At 42.0% G+C, this 17,951-nt stretch overlaps 2 protein-coding genes across 2 annotated transcripts; one reads left to right on the top strand and one right to left on the bottom strand.

The window, feature by feature from the left end:
• The first annotated feature begins 1,435 nt into the window (after positions 1 to 1,435).
• On the top strand, positions 1,436 to 9,537 carry TBP (TATA-box binding protein). Its single transcript, XM_082480656.1, has 7 exons — positions 1,436 to 1,644; positions 2,288 to 2,622; positions 3,961 to 4,048; positions 6,120 to 6,211; positions 7,388 to 7,555; positions 7,853 to 7,947; positions 8,882 to 9,537. Exons 1-7 carry the CDS (start codon positions 1,591 to 1,593, stop codon positions 8,959 to 8,961), a joined length of 912 nt encoding a protein of 303 aa, XP_082336782.1. The 5' UTR covers positions 1,436 to 1,590; the 3' UTR covers positions 8,962 to 9,537.
• Positions 9,538 to 11,962: 2,425 nt separating this feature from the next.
• PDCD2 (programmed cell death 2) lies at positions 11,963 to 17,849 on the bottom strand (the record flags this gene model as incomplete). The annotated part of the gene is made up of 6 exons (XM_082480653.1): positions 11,963 to 12,406; positions 13,092 to 13,208; positions 14,493 to 14,608; positions 15,673 to 15,858; positions 17,212 to 17,466; positions 17,552 to 17,849. The coding sequence occupies 6 exons, from the start codon at positions 17,847 to 17,849 to the stop codon at positions 12,245 to 12,247; spliced, it is 1,134 nt and encodes a 377-aa protein (XP_082336779.1). The 3' UTR covers positions 11,963 to 12,244.
• Positions 17,850 to 17,951: the final 102 nt, after the last annotated feature.

The following is a 17,951-nucleotide window of genomic DNA, read 5'->3' as shown; positions in this document are numbered from 1 at the left end:
GTGACTGCGGCGGCCGCTGCCTTCCCCGTGTGAGGGCGGGGGGAGGGGGGGCGGGGGGCGCAGCGGTGGCGGCGGCTGCGCCCTGCTGGGGCCGGCCTTCCTTCGGGGAGGGGGGCGGTCTGCCTCATGCCCAAACTGGCTCTTTGCGAAGGGCTGCGGCGTGTTCGGGGAGAGATCCTGAAAGGGGGGTCGGGGCCTTCTCCGGGGTGTCTCTTGCCTCTCTTCCCCCGACAAAAACGTTGCCCGACGTTTGTAGTGGAGGTAGGAGCAAGCCACGGTTAGATGGTTGCAAGATGGACCTCTGCGTAGGTGGTGTCCGAACTTCAGGTTCTGGCACACCCGGTATCTAGACTTCTTACTAACCAGCTGGGCTGTCCAGGAGTTGAATTTGTTTCTTCTGGGGTAATGGTTGGGCTTCTAATGTATCCCCATCTCCAGGTTGCATCCAGTTTGATACCTTCGGTGAGGGTAAAGATATTATCTTATGGTCACAGAGGGAAAAAGCATGCCTTTTCAGCTGCAGTGTAAATATTAATGTTCTCATACCTTAACAAAAAAAAAAAAAAAAAAGGCTGAAAAAAAAGGCTGAATAGGCTTTCTTCAAATTTTGAGGTGGTCTCCCTCTGGCCTAAAAATGACCTTGAGTGTTTCTGGGCAATAGGTATCTACTTAAGAAAGCTATAATTTAATGGAAAAATATTGGATATCAAGATGTAATGTTTAAATTCTCCACTTGTGTTATGGAAATAAACAACACAGCAAAAGAGGTATGGTTACAAAAAAAAAAATAATCATGCATACATTTCACTTGTGCTCGTGAAATTGGCTTTCATGTGTTTCTTTTTTTTCTCATAAAGTGCCTGTCATTGCTGTTTGAAATGTGTTAGTGCTTTATTTTATGGAGATGGATGGAAGGGTGTTTCTTAGTACTGATTTGACCAGCAATGCTTTTTTTTTTCCCATAGAAGAAAAAATAGTTTTGGAAGCCCAAGCCTTAAAATTGCTAGAAAGAGACTTTTAAGCAATGTGTTGGTAAGCTTGTCAGTTAGTAGTCAGTGGAATTCAATTCTAAAAAAAAAATCGGTGTTTTTCCAGCTAAAGCAAAGCTTGGAATAGAATGAGCATTAACAGCTTGAGTTATATGTGCAGGAGGGTTTGGTTAGATGGAGGCCTGCTCGTGTGAGTCAGGTTACCTGCCAGGGACTTCAGCAGAAGCACATTGCAGAGGTTCTATAAAGCGTGCCTGAAAGAGGTTATTTTTATGGATTGTGCATGTGTGTGTGAATATTCTTGTATGTATTTGTACGTGGGTGTCTCTTATCTGACTCAGCAGCTGATAGGTTTGCTTTTGGTTTTGTGTTTAGATATTATTCTCAAGATAATACGTTTTCTCTTTTCAGGCTTTGATTAATATTTTAGACTTATAACACACATTTCTCTGGAGCTGATGTCTTCCTAACGCTTTCAGCTTGGCTTAAAAAGCTACTTTGCTGGAATGTTTTAAAGGGTTAAAAACCCTCTAGGATTTGAAGTTAATTTAAATAAATTGAAGGAAATACTTCTCGCCTCACCAAAGAAATAACTGGAATCATGGATCAGAACAACAGCTTGCCACCCTATGCTCAAGGCTTAGCCTCCCCCCAGGTAAAACTAAGTAATTTAATATGCAATTGTGATCTGAATTTCTTTGTGAAAGTTTTTTCTGTTTCTTGTGTGTAACTTCAAGTTTTTGTTTGCAGATCAGAAAAATTCTGCTAGCTATAGAATAATACTAATATAAAGCAGAATTTTAAAACCATCAATTTGTATATCCAGAGGTATAAGAAACATGCAGGTATATGGGGTTCCTTTAAGTTGAAGCATGACTGACAAGCTGGAAATATTAAATTAATTTTGGTGGTTGCCCTTTAAACTAACATACATAGTGGACTGTCACTGCTGTGAATGCATTTGGTACGATGGGCACAGTCTTTGTCCAATTGCAAGTTAAATTGTGGGTCAAAGTTAAGACATGCTGGCAAGGTAGTGTGAGAAGTGTGTCAGCATCACTGGCTGGAGATGAACAATGCTAGAACTGACAGATCCCTAGAGGTAATATTTTATTCTATAGAAGAACTGCATTTCCAAGGGCTTTCTGTTTTTAGCAAGTTACTGCTATGTGCCTCAGGTTTGATATGATAAACTTACTTTGATTTATTTTTAGACTCCTCCTGAAAACTTTGTTTGTCTTATAAATAAAACGGAGTCAACAGGATCTGTGATTTCTGTTTCATGCTTTCTTCTGTAGGGTGCAATGACTCCAGGAATTCCAATTTTTAGCCCGATGATGCCATATGGCACAGGACTGACACCACAGCCTGTCCAGAGCACCAACAGTCTGTCTATCCTAGAGGAACAGCAGCGGCAGCAGCAGCAGCAGCAACAAGCAGCACAGCAATCTACATCACAGCAAGCGACACAGGGAACATCTGGTCAAACTCCCCAGCTCTTCCACTTACAGACTTTTACCACAGCCCCTTTACCGGGAACCACACCTCTGTACCCCTCTCCAATGACTCCCATGACTCCGATAACACCTGCAACACCGGCATCCGAGAGCTCTGGCATAGTGCCACAGCTGCAGTGAGTGTTCTGTGTGTTAGTGCAGCATGTCCTTTCTCAGGTAGCCCTTTAAAGACTTAGGACCGAAGCTGCATCAGGAATTGGGTACTGCATTTTGGTGGGAAGGGAGGCCATGATTTATGGGTTTCCCCTAGCAATATGAGTAATTTTTGCTTTTATTTTTAGCTTAGCTTCATTACTAAATGGTTTAGTAATACAAACAGTTTCTTAGTGATACGTCAACCATATATCTTTTAAGCATACCACTGGAGAATGTTATATATATCTTCATTTAGCACCATTGTAATTATTAACTCTCTGCATTTTGGGAGTTCATGCTTTAGCTATGAAGTAGTCTGGGTTGATAATGTGGTATTTCAAAATGTGTATACCTGGAAACACACTCTCATTCATAATTTACTGAATACTTGTGACTTGTTCACAGAAAAGCAAATAGCTCCACTTCACTGTGGACCTAACTTTGTCAGTAAGATACTAAAGCAGAATACAGGAACTATCACAGCTGAAAAGGAATTAGAAGGGTAGAGGGGAAGAAACTAGTTGCTAGTCTAGGAGCTAGAGCTGGGTTATATTTAATAGTCCATGTTCCCTTTTCTAGCTCATGGCTACAGCCGAGTTTGTAATAAGGGAAAAAAAATAGAACTAGTTCTAGTTTTAGATATGAAGGTATTTTCACTGAACTTTAGTTTTAAAGAGACTTTTACAGCACTTTATGGAAGGCTCAAAGAGAAATTGTTGATAACATGAATTTTGGACTGAAGGAGTAGCTCCTCATATTTCTTTTTTTTCCCCATTGAGGACCTTTAGATTTCAGGGTTTTCCCAGAAAGCAAGTTTCTAAGGAAATTTTGCATCTAGGAACTTCTCTTAAATTTTCTAGGGACCTGCTGTCCTATTGCCTGGCAGTGAGTTTACCTCTTGGGTCATTACCACTTAGTCCTGCACCTCTTCTTCCTCCTTGAAGGGCATGCCAATTAAAATTTCAGATGCTACTATTGCTACTTCATTTTCTCCTGTTTCCAGGAGCTTCCCTGGTTGCGGTGGGGGCTCTCAGCATCAATAATTTCTCCTGCCAAACTGAAATAGATATTCTTCTCATGAGACACTTTTCATAATAGCTGGCAGATAAGGTGGAATCAGCAATCAGGCCTTAGGAGCTACTGCGCTACAAAAGGAGGTTCCTGAGCCAAAACACTGCTCAGTGCTCCTGTCAGGAGGAAAGATGTCATTCAAACTCACTTGGAGGAACAAATTAAAAAAAAAAATTAATCAAGCTTGGTTAAAAATGACGAAGACACATGAATTGTCTTTTTAATGTATTTCTCTGAACTGTCTTCAGGAATATTGTGTCCACGGTGAATCTTGGTTGCAAACTTGACCTAAAAACTATTGCGCTTCGTGCCCGAAATGCTGAATATAATCCCAAGGTAAGAGAAATGTATTAAGAGTTCATCCTATAACAGATATGTCAAAGGTACAGGTTGTGGGTGGAGTTTGCTGCAATAGATGGAAAACCTTCCTGCTATAGATGCAGTTTTATCCTGTTATTAAAAAAGAAATCTTTAATAAACTCAGAACATTCTGTCAAATTAGTAAAAAGCATTTTTATACTGATGTAGCTTTGTTTTACACTAGGTTGTAATTTGGTAGATTCAGAAAGAACATGGCATATTTAGGAAGAATCTAACCAACGGTGTAATACACTGGCCAAGATTTTTGTTGTGGAGCTGGCCTCTGCTACTACTTATATACGTGTGTTTGTTGGTAGTGCTCAGAAAGTTCCTTTTACATATTACTGTGAAATGTCTGATGATGAAGTCTTGTTCCCTGTCTTCCAACAAGGAGAAGGGAAGGAATAATTCAACTCCTGGGCTCCTGCCAGAGCCACAGTTGTTCTGTATACGCCGTGGCTTCCTCCACCTGGCTGCTCCCCTGGAATTCTTGTGGTTGCAGTACTGTCACTCATTTTTTTACAGTCTTGCTTTCCCCTCTGAGCTCTGCTCCTTCATGTTGTCTCTCAGTGCTCCTGCCATCTCCTTGCTCCCGACAGCTAGGTTTGGTGGAACAGCAAGATGAAATTGATTTTTTTGCATGTTGACTTCTAAGTTGCCCGCTGCTTCTAAATAGCAGTCTGTTAAACCAGGGGACTTTTTTAGCTCGGGAAACTTTGAACAACAGCAGAGGACCTGGAGCACTGAATCAAGAAAATTGTGTCGCTTCATTTTTCTTTCGGGTGGCTCTTCTTCAAAATGTTATCTTTGCAACCACAGTAGTTGGACGCTATTTCTAACAAAAGTTTAGATGTTGTGTAGTTGAATTGACTTGCCTTGGAAAGGCTTCAGTTTTCCTGGGGTGTGGAGTTTTTTGTTTGTTTTAGTATTTGGGATTTTGCTGCAGTTTACCTGAACTTGGCTTTCAAAGATTAAAGTACATACACAGGTATATGTGATAAATAAGTGTTACTGTAAGTTTATATCAGTGATGCTGTTACATAATTGCATGTGAGTAAGATATTAGTGCAGCAAAAATTTGAGCATGCCATGGTAACTCTTAAGGTAGGGGTAGGTGGCTGTGTAAAACTTGTAGGCTAGAAAAATCAATACAAAATTACAAGCAAACAATTTCCCCAGTGGAGAGAAAAAGGGTTATGTAACACACTCCTGACTTTTAGTCAGTGCATTCATCTATCAAAGAAAGGTGTTGTATTATTGAAGCCACAGTTTGAGAAATGTGCTGTTAGGTAACCCATGCTACTGCCTTGGTTATGTCAGCAGAACAGTTTATGGGACTGCATGGAGAGCTGGTCCAAGTTAAATATAACGGGCAAACAGGGGTTTGTGTGTGTGTGTGGGGGGGGGGGGGGGGGGGGGGGGTGTATGCCTACATCAGTTTCCAGTATCTCTTGCTTCAAAGAGTTTATGAATATTTGGAAATGAAGGCAGAGATGTTACAGTACGTAGAATAAAAAGCTAGAGCTAAGCAGGCTGCTGTGTTCTACAATGGTAGTTGAGGTGACTTCTGTTTACACAGAACTTTGATCTCCAGCTGTTCTGTTTGCTGATATTCTAACACAGTCCAATTTTTTAAGACACAGAAACAAAACAGGTGATAACATATTTGCAGATAGATAGTCTTCCATCCTGCTTAAAAGAGATTAAATTTCAAGACATGGAGGAAATTTTTTTTTTAATTTATTTTTAAGATGCTCTGTTACAAATGTTAGCATTATTTATATGTTGCATATACAGCAATGAGAGATGAGCTTAGTAAAATCGGAACGTGATGGGAAATATCCTGTCTGCCTGACTACCTTTCAGTGTGTTTGAAGCTACTAATGATTTAAGCATTTCAAGTAAATTTTGAGTGATCACATACGTATGTTTGAACTTAGTATTTCTTTGCAGTACAGTGTAAATTGCTCCTTAGATTATGCAAATTTGGTTTTAATGTATTGATTACAGCAAGATATCGCTAATAGTCTCAATGTTCACATTTTAGCGTTTTGCTGCTGTTATTATGAGAATAAGAGAACCACGTACTACCGCGCTTATATTCAGCTCTGGAAAAATGGTGTGCACGGGAGCAAAAAGGTATGTTTGCGCATTACAAGCAAACTAATTTAGGCTGTCTTTTCTCTTGTACCATGATGCTTTAGAAGTGCTATTATTTGTATACAGTATTTGTATATATACAACAAAGTTGTACAGGTACAACTAAGCTTGCTTCCCGATGATTTCTAATAGACTAATATACGCTTCTACACAAAATGTCCTTTCATGACTGAAAGGACTTCCCTACAAAAGAGGAAATGGTAGTTCTGTTTCTGAAGCTCTTTCATACAGTCTGATAAACTGGTTTGCAGAGGTTACTATATTCACTTTTTTGGTTTTGCAGTTATCTATTTTTTTCTAATAATGAAAAAATTTCAATGACTATGGACTGGAACTGCTTAAACTGTGGGGTGGTGGCAGAGGAAGAGTGCTTTTATAGTTGAATAATTTCATTCATCATAGGTCAAGAGCTCCAAGTCTTTGGTCCCTGTAGTCTGATCTGTTCTTAACATCATAATTGAAGCATAAGAATCAAAAACTAAAGCTTAACTCCAGTGGGCAGGAGAGAAATTCTGCTCTGAAGAAGTCCGTTAGGAATCCAGAAGGAATAAGATAAAGAGCAGAGATGAATGAATAGAGCTGTACAGGGACTGCTTTTTCTGCCTGGTGATGCTTGCAGTTCAATTTGTCTTACTCTGCGCTAGGAGCAACCACGACCTTAGCTGTTTACAGAACTGAAGCAAACTGAGTTCTGCAGCAGTGTGTAAGGCTGTGCAGTTGTGTTAAACCTAGGTTTGAATGCCTGAGCTGAATCAAGCAGAGGATTTTGGCAGTGTGCAAATTTTCATAGAAATATGCATTTTTCTAGCAGTAATAGTTCAAAGTTCTACACTGAAAACTTAAGAAATAGTTTTCATGTCTCATTAGAGGGACTCGGGTTGATATTTTAAGAGTGTGAAATACATGGAGTTATAATGTACTGTTTCCTGCCTCATGAACACTGAGTACAACTTTAATGGTGTTCAGAATCCTAGTACAAAAAATAGCATGAAAACCAGTGCTAGTTGTTAATTTTGGATGTAAAAATTTTGTGTGATCTTTCCCTCCCCCTCAACACAGACATTTTTTTGCCACTTAAAATTTGTGGTTTAGTGCTATTTGCTTTGAGTAATACTTAACTGAGGAAATAATATGGATATCCTTTTCTCACTTCAGTGAGGAGCAATCCAGACTGGCAGCAAGAAAGTATGCAAGAGTTGTTCAGAAACTGGGTTTTCCTGCAAAATTTTTGGATTTTAAAATTCAGAACATGGTGGGCAGCTGTGATGTGAAATTTCCCATCAGATTAGAAGGATTGGTACTCACACACCAGCAGTTCAGCAGGTAAAAAAAAGGCTTATGTTTCATTCTTCCTGCATATTGACTAGCTTAGAGAGTTACATTTGTTTAGATTATTCCCTTGCACCAGAGGGAAACCTGCATCTTTGTTCCCATCGCTGCTCTGCCTCGGGTGTAGCTGAGGTTGCCTAATTTGAACCCATCAAAGTGATCTTCCCTGCTACTCTCTCCAAGTTTCAGTGAAGAAACATCTGCTCTGCCCATTGCTGCTGTCCTGCAGACGAAGGACTGGAACGTGGGTCTGCAAGCGTGTTTAAACACTGTCACTCTCTTCTCTTGCAGCTACGAGCCAGAGTTGTTTCCTGGCTTAATCTACAGAATGATCAAGCCAAGAATTGTTCTGCTTATTTTTGTTTCTGGAAAAGTGGTTTTAACTGGTAAGTGAAGACAGTATCTTATTCCATATGTTAGATTTAGACTGCGTTACAGAGAACACACAATGAGACCAGACGTATGTAATCTGCGACATACTTTCCTTTAGCGAAGGCAGTACTGAGAAAGAACAGATAGTACAGTCTTCTGGGGATGAGAACACACAAAGCAAACCATGTATTTGGTTAAATCCATCTAAGCAATGATCATGAATGCTAATCAAGTATGCAGGTGCCCAAAAAGCCGTAAGAGCACAGGTAATGTTTCTGTCAAGGTCCGAAGGTCTGTTTCTGTGTGCTGGGTATGTGTGACTGAGCTAACTGTTCTTTGGCAGCTTGGCTGGAGGCTGCTGCCATTCTCCTTTGATACAGCAGCCAAAGAAGGGGAGATACCTGAGCTCTAGGACCTCCTCAACCTCAGGCACTCCACCTGAACCCTTGCCTTTTACCCTCATGCTGAGTCTTACTATGGAGAAAAAAAACCACAAGAGTCACAGACAAAAGAAGGAGCATGTTCCTGCAGTGTGGCAAGTGGTGGGCCCCTGCAGCGGTCTCCATTGGCAGACCTTGCTCCCTAGATGTTCATGCTCTCAGAAGAAACTCCACCAGTTAGGCCTTTCTGCAGAAACATCCTGCAGGCCGTGCTTTGTAGTTGGGACTCCTGCAGAAATTATGTATAGAAAAATCCCATTTGAAGTATACCATAAGCATGAAAATGCTAATGAAAGTTTTACCAGTTATCAGAATAAACAGTGAGAAGGTTGGTAACATATGCTCTGTATGAAAGGTGTATTAAAAAAAGAAAAAGAGATGGTAAAAATAGGGATTTATGGCTATGCATAGGTTTTATATAGAGTCGCATTCAAATAAACATTCTAAAAGCTAAAATTAAGTATTTGGTGAAAGGTACAAACTAACTTAATTCCCTCCCTTTTTCTAGGTGCTAAAGTACGAGCAGAAATCTATGAAGCATTTGAAAACATCTATCCTATTTTAAAGGGATTCAGAAAGACAACGTAACAGTGTCTACAGCTTTCAGAGAAATCAGGGGTATATTTTAAAAGGTATTGTGTATGGCACAGCAGTAACAAGAGATGGACTTCCAGTGAAACTGCACCAACAGGACTTGGACTATTTCCCAGTTAGTGCCTACTTCCCTGATGCTCAAGGGGAATTGTATTCTTGATTATGTCTACTGAGTTACTGTGAGTTGCTTTACTGGGCTGTTCCTGGAGCAGTCCCTCCAAGTTTTATTTATATTCTAGCTTTTAAATAGTTTTAATGCCAGTTCTTTTAATAGAAAATCCATAAATTGGTTTAAAAGACAAATGCAACTGTGTCACTCAGTGTATAAACCACTTAAATTGCCATGTATATATGTTTTAACTTCCTTCCATAAGACCACGGTTTTTATAATTTTCAGAACATGAGCTTTTAAATTTTTTCAATTTTAAATTTCTTTGGTGCCAGACACATTCCCTCTTTCCAGTATTAAGCAAGACAGAATAAATTTATTAATGAAAATGGCTCACTGTACATATATATATATAATATATACCTTCCTTCTCTTTCCTCCCTCAGCTCCACATGTACAATAAACCCTGTTTATACAATTACAGGAACTGTCTTAATGAATTATAAAATTACCCAGCTGGTAGAGTGAAATACATTGAAAACTTTTTTTTTTAATTTTAAATTTAATCTGGATTTTTCAATAGCACATGCACTACTGTAAGTGACTTGTCATTTTGGCAGAATCTTAACAATGCTCTGGTTTGCTTACCAGCAGTCATATCCTTGGCAACATCTAGCTTGAGTATTTCTAGTATGTTAAAGCAAAAGAGATGACTGGTTAAAGAAGTTTGTGTTCAAGTATGTGTTGCCTTATGTTCAACAGATGGGACTTATGCATCTTAAATAGCTACACTTGATTGAATTGGAACAAAAGATCCCTGCTTAGCTTCTAAAATTTCTTCAAATTACTACTTTTTGTATTTTGCCAACTATGACAGTCTCACTATAGTAGTGTTCCTGTAAAATGTCAAAGCCCTTCCGACTAGAGTCAGTATGTACATAGTCTTCCCTCTGAAACTGTGCTTGAAGCTTAATGGGCTGAGAACTAAAAATAAACTTTTTTTCCTTCCAGTAAATTTCCAGTAATAGTAACCTCCTTTCTATGACTTGCACATTCTTTCAAATAGCTTTTATCTAACCCAAATGTAACCCTGGTCTCTTTATTTATTAAGGTAGTGTTTCATTCCAGACAAAATGAAGTTCTGGCTGGCTTTGCTACCGCTCTGTTTCCAAATCCTGAGTGACCTTATAATCCTTGGTCTTCTCTACTCCCCTCATAGTGGCGTTCACTGGTGTTTCTCCAGGTGCTTTAATGGATTTTATCAGAAAGCTGCTATTAAATAATATAACTTTGCTAGGGTAAGTTCAAGATGCCCAAATACTCCATCACCTTCAGTGCCACACCACTCTGTGCTGTGAGCTAATGAATGTTCCTGAGTGCTCTTGAATATAACTGTATGACTGCCTGTGTTTTTGCAGGACCCTGAGCTATTACCAACTTACCTGCAAAACTTAACTCTGCAGGAAAACTTGGAGCCTTAAGTAACTCTGGGATGGTTTTCAGTAAAATCAGCCAAGCTGTATTATAGTGACTTAAGATACTGTTTGCTGTTCCATGACGTATACCAGTGCTTAAAACTCCCCTTTTAGAAATTAAGTTCTGTGGTGACCAAATAGCTTATGCGTAAAGCATTCCCTGCCTGCTCATTTGAATACTTCCAACATCTAAATTAATACCAAAAACCACAACAGTGGGCCTAGGGTTTTCATAAAATCACTTTCGGCATCACTGGTAAGGAGACATGAATGGTTTGAGCAGGATAAGGGAATATGTAACAAGTAAATTCTATACTGAGACACACACACCAAAAAAGCGCCTTATCTTTTACTCCTGTGGCTATAGCTATGTTTGCAGAAGTTAGGCAACTACCACAGTAAATTCAGCATTATGGCTTCACTTTTCTCTTGCTTCAGCTATATGGTAGTCAAATAGCAGAACAATCCCTGCAGAGGGCACTTATTTTTAAACCTCACCAGAGACGGCAGACTGAAGGTACAACTCAGCTTGAAAAATCTTCTGCTACAGGCAGTAACAGGACAAACACGTTCAGGTATGGCTGGCTTTGTTTACACTGCTTCTGCACCAAACAGGCCCATGCAGAAATAGTTTAACTCAGTTAATAGTTTTAAGTCACATGAAACAATTTTTGTGCATTTGATCCTGAATAACCACTCAATCAGAACATGTAACAGCGGCCAAGTTAGATTCAATATACCTTTTGAGAAAGAAAGGAATTTAAGTTCCACAGCGAAAGGCTACGCAACTTTGTCTTAGCTATGACTTCTGTACACCTCCTGAGCATGGCACACAAGTGATCATAGAATCATAGAATGGTTTAGGTTGGAAAAGACCTTGAAGATCACAGAGTTCCAACCCCCCTCCCATAGGCAGGGACACCTCCCACTAGACCAGGTTGCTCAAAGCCCCGTCCAGCCTGGCCTGAAACACCTCCAGGGATGGGGCCTCACCAACTTCTCTGGGCAACCTGTTCCAGTGCCTTACCACCCTCAAAGTGAAAAACTTCTTCCTAATGTTTAATCTGAACCTGCCCTCTTCCAGTTTAAAGCCATTCCCCCTCGTCCTCTTGCTACATGCCCTAGTAAAAAGTCCTTCCCCAGCTCTCCTGTAGGCCCCCTTTAGGTACTGGAAGGCTGCAATAAGGTCTCCTCGGAGCCTTCTCTTCTCCAGGCTGAACAGCCGCAACTCTTTCAGCCTCTCCTCAAAAGAGAGGTGCTCCAGCCCTCGGATCATCCTTGTGGCTCTCCTCTGACCTTACAGTACTCCGCTTTTCTCTGTGAATTAATGTTAACTTTTGAGTAGCAAAGAAAATCCTGACAGACAACAATCTTAAGTTCTTGAACTTCCATCACCCACAAAAGATACTTTCACCAATCCAAAAATATTTCATCTTTATTTAAACATTCAGAACTGAGATTTGAAGTTAAATTCACTGAACAAATGCATCTGGCTTCATTACCAGGTTGAAGTAAAAGCTCCTGTGCAGCACAAGAGAGAGGCTGTCAAGGTCTACTTTTAGTGGTCCTATTGCTGTTACAATATACAGTTATCAGTGACTTCAGTTCAATTATCTGTTTGCAAAGTGCAGAAATGCACTGAAACAAAGCAAGTGTTCTATTTAGATGACTCAACTTAGGAACTTGACGGAAGTTAAATAGAGCCTGCAGAGAAGTCTTGTTTCCATATGAACTCTTCAGGATATTCATTTCCCTCACCGCAGTTGTCAGCACAAGTGTACACCACCAGTGTCCCCCAGTCAATGCTCTCTCCAAGGCTGTCAACCTGAAGGTGGTTCAGGAGCTGTGGCATAATCTTCAAGGAAAAACAAAGGTTTAGAGGCCACAGCTGTCTACCCTCTCCCCACATCTCTCCCCAAAGAAGGGTCCTGCCTTCATTTATGTTCTCTTACACCAAAATCCCAGTCATAGCTACTAAGTAAAACAGCAGCTCAAGTAAAATAAATCTGGAATTCCTGAAACAGTGTAGTAGATGCACAGGGAATGAAAGGCATGGCCCCACTTCCTTTATGTATAGAAGTTTTACTGACTAAGCATTGCCTGATTTGTAAGCCTCGTTCCATTTGAAATTACCTTCATAACTGTTTTGCCTTTGCTGACATTAAGTGCATTCACCATACATATGCTTCTGGCATTCAAAGGCTGAATACTGCCAGCTACACATATTTCCAATTCACATAGTGAAGACTTTTTTTTAAAAATACACAATACCAGACTCCTATTACTTAAGAGATGGTTGCATTTTCACAACTGCACCATTTTATGGATGGTGCAAATTATCAGATGGGAACCTGTTTTCTGTATGTGGAAGTCTTATAGGAAAAAGCAGTTACAATAGTAAATAAGGGCTTTCTACAATTTGGCATAGTTAGTTTGAAGCAACTTTAACTACCTTGCTCTAAGTACAAGCCAACACCTATATTAGATCCTGTTAAGTCTGAGCTACATTACCTATATTATCTTTAGATGAATTTACATACCTGGAATTCAAAAATCCTTTTGGCACCACATGAACAATCTGGGATATCTTTTTCTTCAGGAATATTTTCACCTGATACCCAGATTGGGCCTTCTCCTCCTCTGCAGTATCTAATAATCTGAAATAGAGCAGAAGTTTAAGTTCTCAAGACTGTCTTTTCAACTTGATCTAAAAGTGGCATTTACTGACATAGACAAAGCTGTAAGATGGTGCAGAAAAAGGTCAGTGCCTTTAAGTAATACCCATGGCAAAGTCTAACAGTTGCAAATGCGGTATTCTAAATAAGAGGTTCTTTATACAAGTTTTCTTAACTATTTCAATCATGCAAGTATTCATACAGCATTTTTTCAGTGATCCACAGATAAACGGCAGTGATTTGTATTTCTCTAATTAAGGGACCCAGAAATGCTAGGTCATGTATTTTATAGTCTTGAGATGGAAGAAGAGCTTGGATTGATAATTAGCACATAGAAGTATACAGAAAAGTCAGGAATGCAACCCAGCTCCTTCTGTTTTCAGTTCCGCATCTAAATGCAAGGGAACTGTCCTAACATCCCAGAAGGAGGTATTTTCAGACATTTATATCCTTTGTTGTTCTGTTACTATCTAAATATTTATATAGCACATCAGGCACTATCAACAGGAGGACACTTAGGCAGATCAGTGGTGGTGGCCAGAGAGGGAGGTGACACACCTACCCTAAGCACAGGAGGGCACAGACTTTCAAAAGTCTCCTCCTTTCTGGGTGTGCACCTTAACCCCTCAGCTACCAGGTAAAACATGGAGAGAATTTCTTCTTCCTCCACCACTTTCATGGATTTCCTCTGAACCATCCTACAACCAGGAAGTATGTTCTTGTTTGACAACATGGCTTTTTTCATCCTCTTGTGTTAGCAGAAAATGGGGGGGGGGGGATTTCTGTTTTAAACAGTTGAAATATTTAAGTCATCACTAATTTCTTCAGCCTTAAAAAAACCCAAACCAACACACCCCCCCTAGGCAGCTGGTGACAGTGACAGAGCTCCTCTCTGCAGTTTTGGTTCCACTGAGAAGGAAAGCCACCAGGGCCAAAGGCTGGGGAAGAGAGCGATGGTTCACCACTTCCTTTGGTTAGAACCACTTCACAGGATGGCAGGTCCTCCCCCTTCAGCTTCAGCACTCTTGTGCCTTCCTATCCTTACCATTTTGTGTTTAAGATAGGTTAGCAAGTGCTAAATTCTTACTTCAGCATGAATCAAGTTCTGCACATAAGGAAGATTAGGGTATGTTGATTAAGGTGTGTGGAGGAGGAGGAGGCATCCCCATTTCTAACTGTAGGTACAAAAGGCAGTGAAATATTTTGCAGGCGCAGCAGAATGCTGTGCCAGAACCTGTAAGTTCTAAGGCTGCCCCATCTTCTGACCTGCTCTGGTTCGACAGCTACTCGCTCTTTAAATGTTTGGAAGATCTTGTCTTCTTCAGTCTCATGTTTTGCCATCGCTTCCAATGTCTCTTCATCTAAGGATGCTAATGCTTCACCTAAGCAAGGAGGAAAAAAAAAAAAACAACAAAAAAAACACTGTGGTTACAGACAAATGCAAGACAGCCAAAATTTAAAACCAGTATTGCACCTGTAAGTGCATTTTACTCTCAAGTATCATTCCCAGCATAAGTCACCAAGACTTTTTTTTTCTTCTTTTTGTGACATATTAAGATTCAGTCACAGACAGATCCATTTAGTTTTAGTTGTTGCATTTTAAACATAGGTGTCAATAGTGGAATGCTGGAAAGGGAAGGAGTTAATCTACCAAAATCTGTGGCTCCCAGCAGGGATCACTGGGGCTGCTGAACCTTCAGAATGTGACATGGAAAAGGCCACCCCTGCACATGCCTGACTTCAGTTTCTAGCACTGAAGAGTGCATCTGTTACACTCCCACGTTCACATGAACATGGGGCACTGAGCAGTCTTGAGACGGTTTTAGACCATAGTAAGGCACAGCTGGGAAGCCAACAGCCTTCCCCTGTCACAAGCTGTCTACCCTGGGCATGTGCAAAGCTGGTATGGTGAGCTGCAAACACATTGTGAATGGGGGAGGGGGGTGAAGGATATGACCTGCACTTCAACTGCTTAATTCAAGGTCAATTAAAATTAGCCTCAGAACAATTTTCTTCTAGCACAGACAAGGAGATTTGTTACATATTTTCTGTAAATTAAGACAAATTGAACCAAGTTGAGCCAGGACCATCTAACTCAATCTCCCAATGCCACCAGCATCCAGCAGCAGGTGCTGAGGATCCCGTTTTTCTCACTGGAGTTGTTCCTTACCTATGGGGAGTACACACGTACACAGTGTAACTCCTACACTCACTGCAGCAACATCTGCTTCAACAGCTCCTGGGGCTGAGGCTTAATAAGTCTCTCCCCTAAAAGCAATTTATATTTTGGGACGTCTACAAAAAACTTGAAGCACAAATGACTGCAGATTTAGCCTTTTGTCACCACTAGTTAACAACGAACACTTAAAAATCACAGCATTTTATATTTTAAAGGTGTAACACGGGCTTCATTAGGAAGAATTACAAACAGCATCTTATTTCTTACCTGCACTGCTGGTAGCTCTGAGTTCCTCTTGTTCTGTTGAGTCCTTTGATGTATCTATAGCTCCTTCTTCATCATCGGGACCTACACCGCTGTCAGCAGGAAATTCTGGTTCCTCAGGTTCTATCAAAATTTCATATTCCGGAAAAAGGAATTCATTATGCTCTGGAATTGTATCTGCCGAGTCATCTACAAAAAAGAAAACAGATACTGTTTCACAATGTCATCTTGTATTACACATCCTTCTCCCTAAAAGCTACACAGCAAACTACGTAGCAAAAATAAGGCATAAACATTGCACAAGCAAGAGCAATTTCCATCGCTGCTAGACCTGATTTATATAAGAGGTATTTATATTAAAGACAGTAGAAAACTATGAAAGGTGATGCATTGCTCTGAATCTTTGTAAATACGAGACATAGAAAACAGACTAAATAGCACTAGCCCCTGCATTTTAAAAACCAAAACCTGCAGTTTGACAACTCTGTGCATATCTCATTCTGACTAGCATACACACACAAGTCAAGCGTGCATCAGGTGCCCTTAGGCCATACCATTCTTTCTTATTTTTCCTTTGCATATTGTGAGTAGGCGAAGTTTCCACAAACGGATCAAGTATACCTTCTGTAATGACGGTATTAACTACATGCTAGTGTGTTTCAGGTTTTCACTGTTTCAATTAAACATTTCAGATGTCTGACCACAACTCAATTTGCACAAATCAACTTTTAACATTCTGCTTATTTCCACTTCCTACAGTCAAAGTTTTTGGGACTAGCATCCTACAATGTACGATGGGAGATACATCACACACACTGAGTTTCATCACACCATTATTAATAGGATACTTCTGAAGACAGAAAAAATACTTTAAATAATAAATACTAAAAAAATACTTTAAATAATCTGTACTTTTCACTTTTAACAACCAACAAACAAACAAGCATATGAATGAGACAAGAGAGCAAGAGAGGGGACGGATGAAGAAAAGCATCTCTAAAATAGCACACTCACGGAAAGCACTCTTGTCATCTACTGGCCATGACAACATCCTGTGAAGGCATCACTATTTTATGTGACTTTACATTTTATGAATAAGCCATCTTAAAAGTAGCCTACAAAGGGAAAAAACTGGTCTACGTCCTTTCAGCTTTTTATGATATACGGCGGACAGAAAGAGGTCTTTGAAAGAGACCAAATTAGGAGGCCTTAAATTTATTAGCCTTCCAGAACAACAACGATCCCACGTTCTTATGTCACATGAAATAAAAAACACCTAAGAAAAGCACCTGAAAGGATTACTGATGGTACTGATGGATTACACAGAACACCGCAAAAGACAGGAGCTTCCTTCTTCTCTCCTATGCAGGCCCTCACCCCGCTAACAAGCGAGCTGGGCACGCCGAAAGGACCGCCGCCTCTGCAACGGCAGCGTTTCTCGGCGAGCACCAAGCGGGTGCCACCGCACCTCAGCTGCGACGGAGCCAAGGGCAGCCAACCCGGCAACGCGTCTCCCCCCGGTCTCCCCCGCTCCCGACCCACCTCCGGCGGCGTGCTGCCCGCAGGACCGCCGGTGCCCCCGCCGCCAGTCCAGCGCCTGGTGCTCGGGCCCGCAGTAGGCGGCGCGGCGGCAGCGCCCGCAGGCGCGGGGCCCCAGGCAACCGCAGACACGGCAGAGAGCGGCGCCGCCGCGGAGCCGGCTGGGGAGGGCGGCGGCGGCGGGGTCCGGCGGCGGCTCTTCGGGGGGCGGCTCCTCGGGGTAGGTGTCGTTCCGCCGCGGCAGCTGGTTCCGGAACACTGCAGGCGAGAGGCGGCGGTCAGCGGGGCCGCGTCCCTCGCCCACCCCCCTCCTTCTCCTCACCCCACCCCCGCCTCGCCTCACCGCAGAGGGGCCCCCGCGGGCCGGCCAGGCGGTAGCAGGCGGCGCCGCGGCAGGCGAAGACGAAGAGGGTGCGGTGGAAAGCGTCGGGGCGCTCGGGCAGGGGCGCGTACAGCTGGAGCAGGAAAGCGCGGGGCTGCTGGCAGCGGCCGCAGCGCAGAGCGGCCGAGCTCGGCAACCCGATCTCCCCCAGCCACGCCGGCCGCCCCCCGACCTTGCTGGGGAAATAGGGGCTGCGCAGCCGCCAGGCGCCGGCCGGTCCCACCGCCGCCGCGAAGCCCAGCTCCACGCCGGCCGCCATGTTGTCGCCGGAAGGGGCCGGGTCGGCCTCGCGCCGTAACCGCGTTGGAGCGTGAGGCGGGGCCCACCCTTTCCCCCCCCCGCTTGTAGCCAGGCAGCAACG

Source organism: Vanellus vanellus (genome assembly GCF_965231255.1).
Source record: "Vanellus vanellus genome assembly, chromosome: 3".
Lineage (NCBI taxonomy): Eukaryota > Metazoa > Chordata > Aves > Charadriiformes > Charadriidae > Vanellus > Vanellus vanellus.
The sequence above is the reverse complement of the archived record's forward strand: the minus strand, read 5'-3'. Positions and strand labels throughout refer to the sequence as shown.

Coding starts and splice junctions, on each gene's coding strand:
- TBP (XM_082480656.1), top strand. CDS start 1,591: ATGGATCAGAACAACAGCTTGCCACCCTATGCTCAAGGCTTAGCCTCC. Junction 1,645..2,287: donor AAGGCTTAGCCTCCCCCCAG/GTAAAACTAAGT, acceptor TTTCTTCTGTAG/GGTGCAATGACTCCAGGAAT. Junction 6,212..7,387: donor GTGTGCACGGGAGCAAAAAG/GTATGTTTGCGC, acceptor TTCTCACTTCAG/TGAGGAGCAATCCAGACTGG.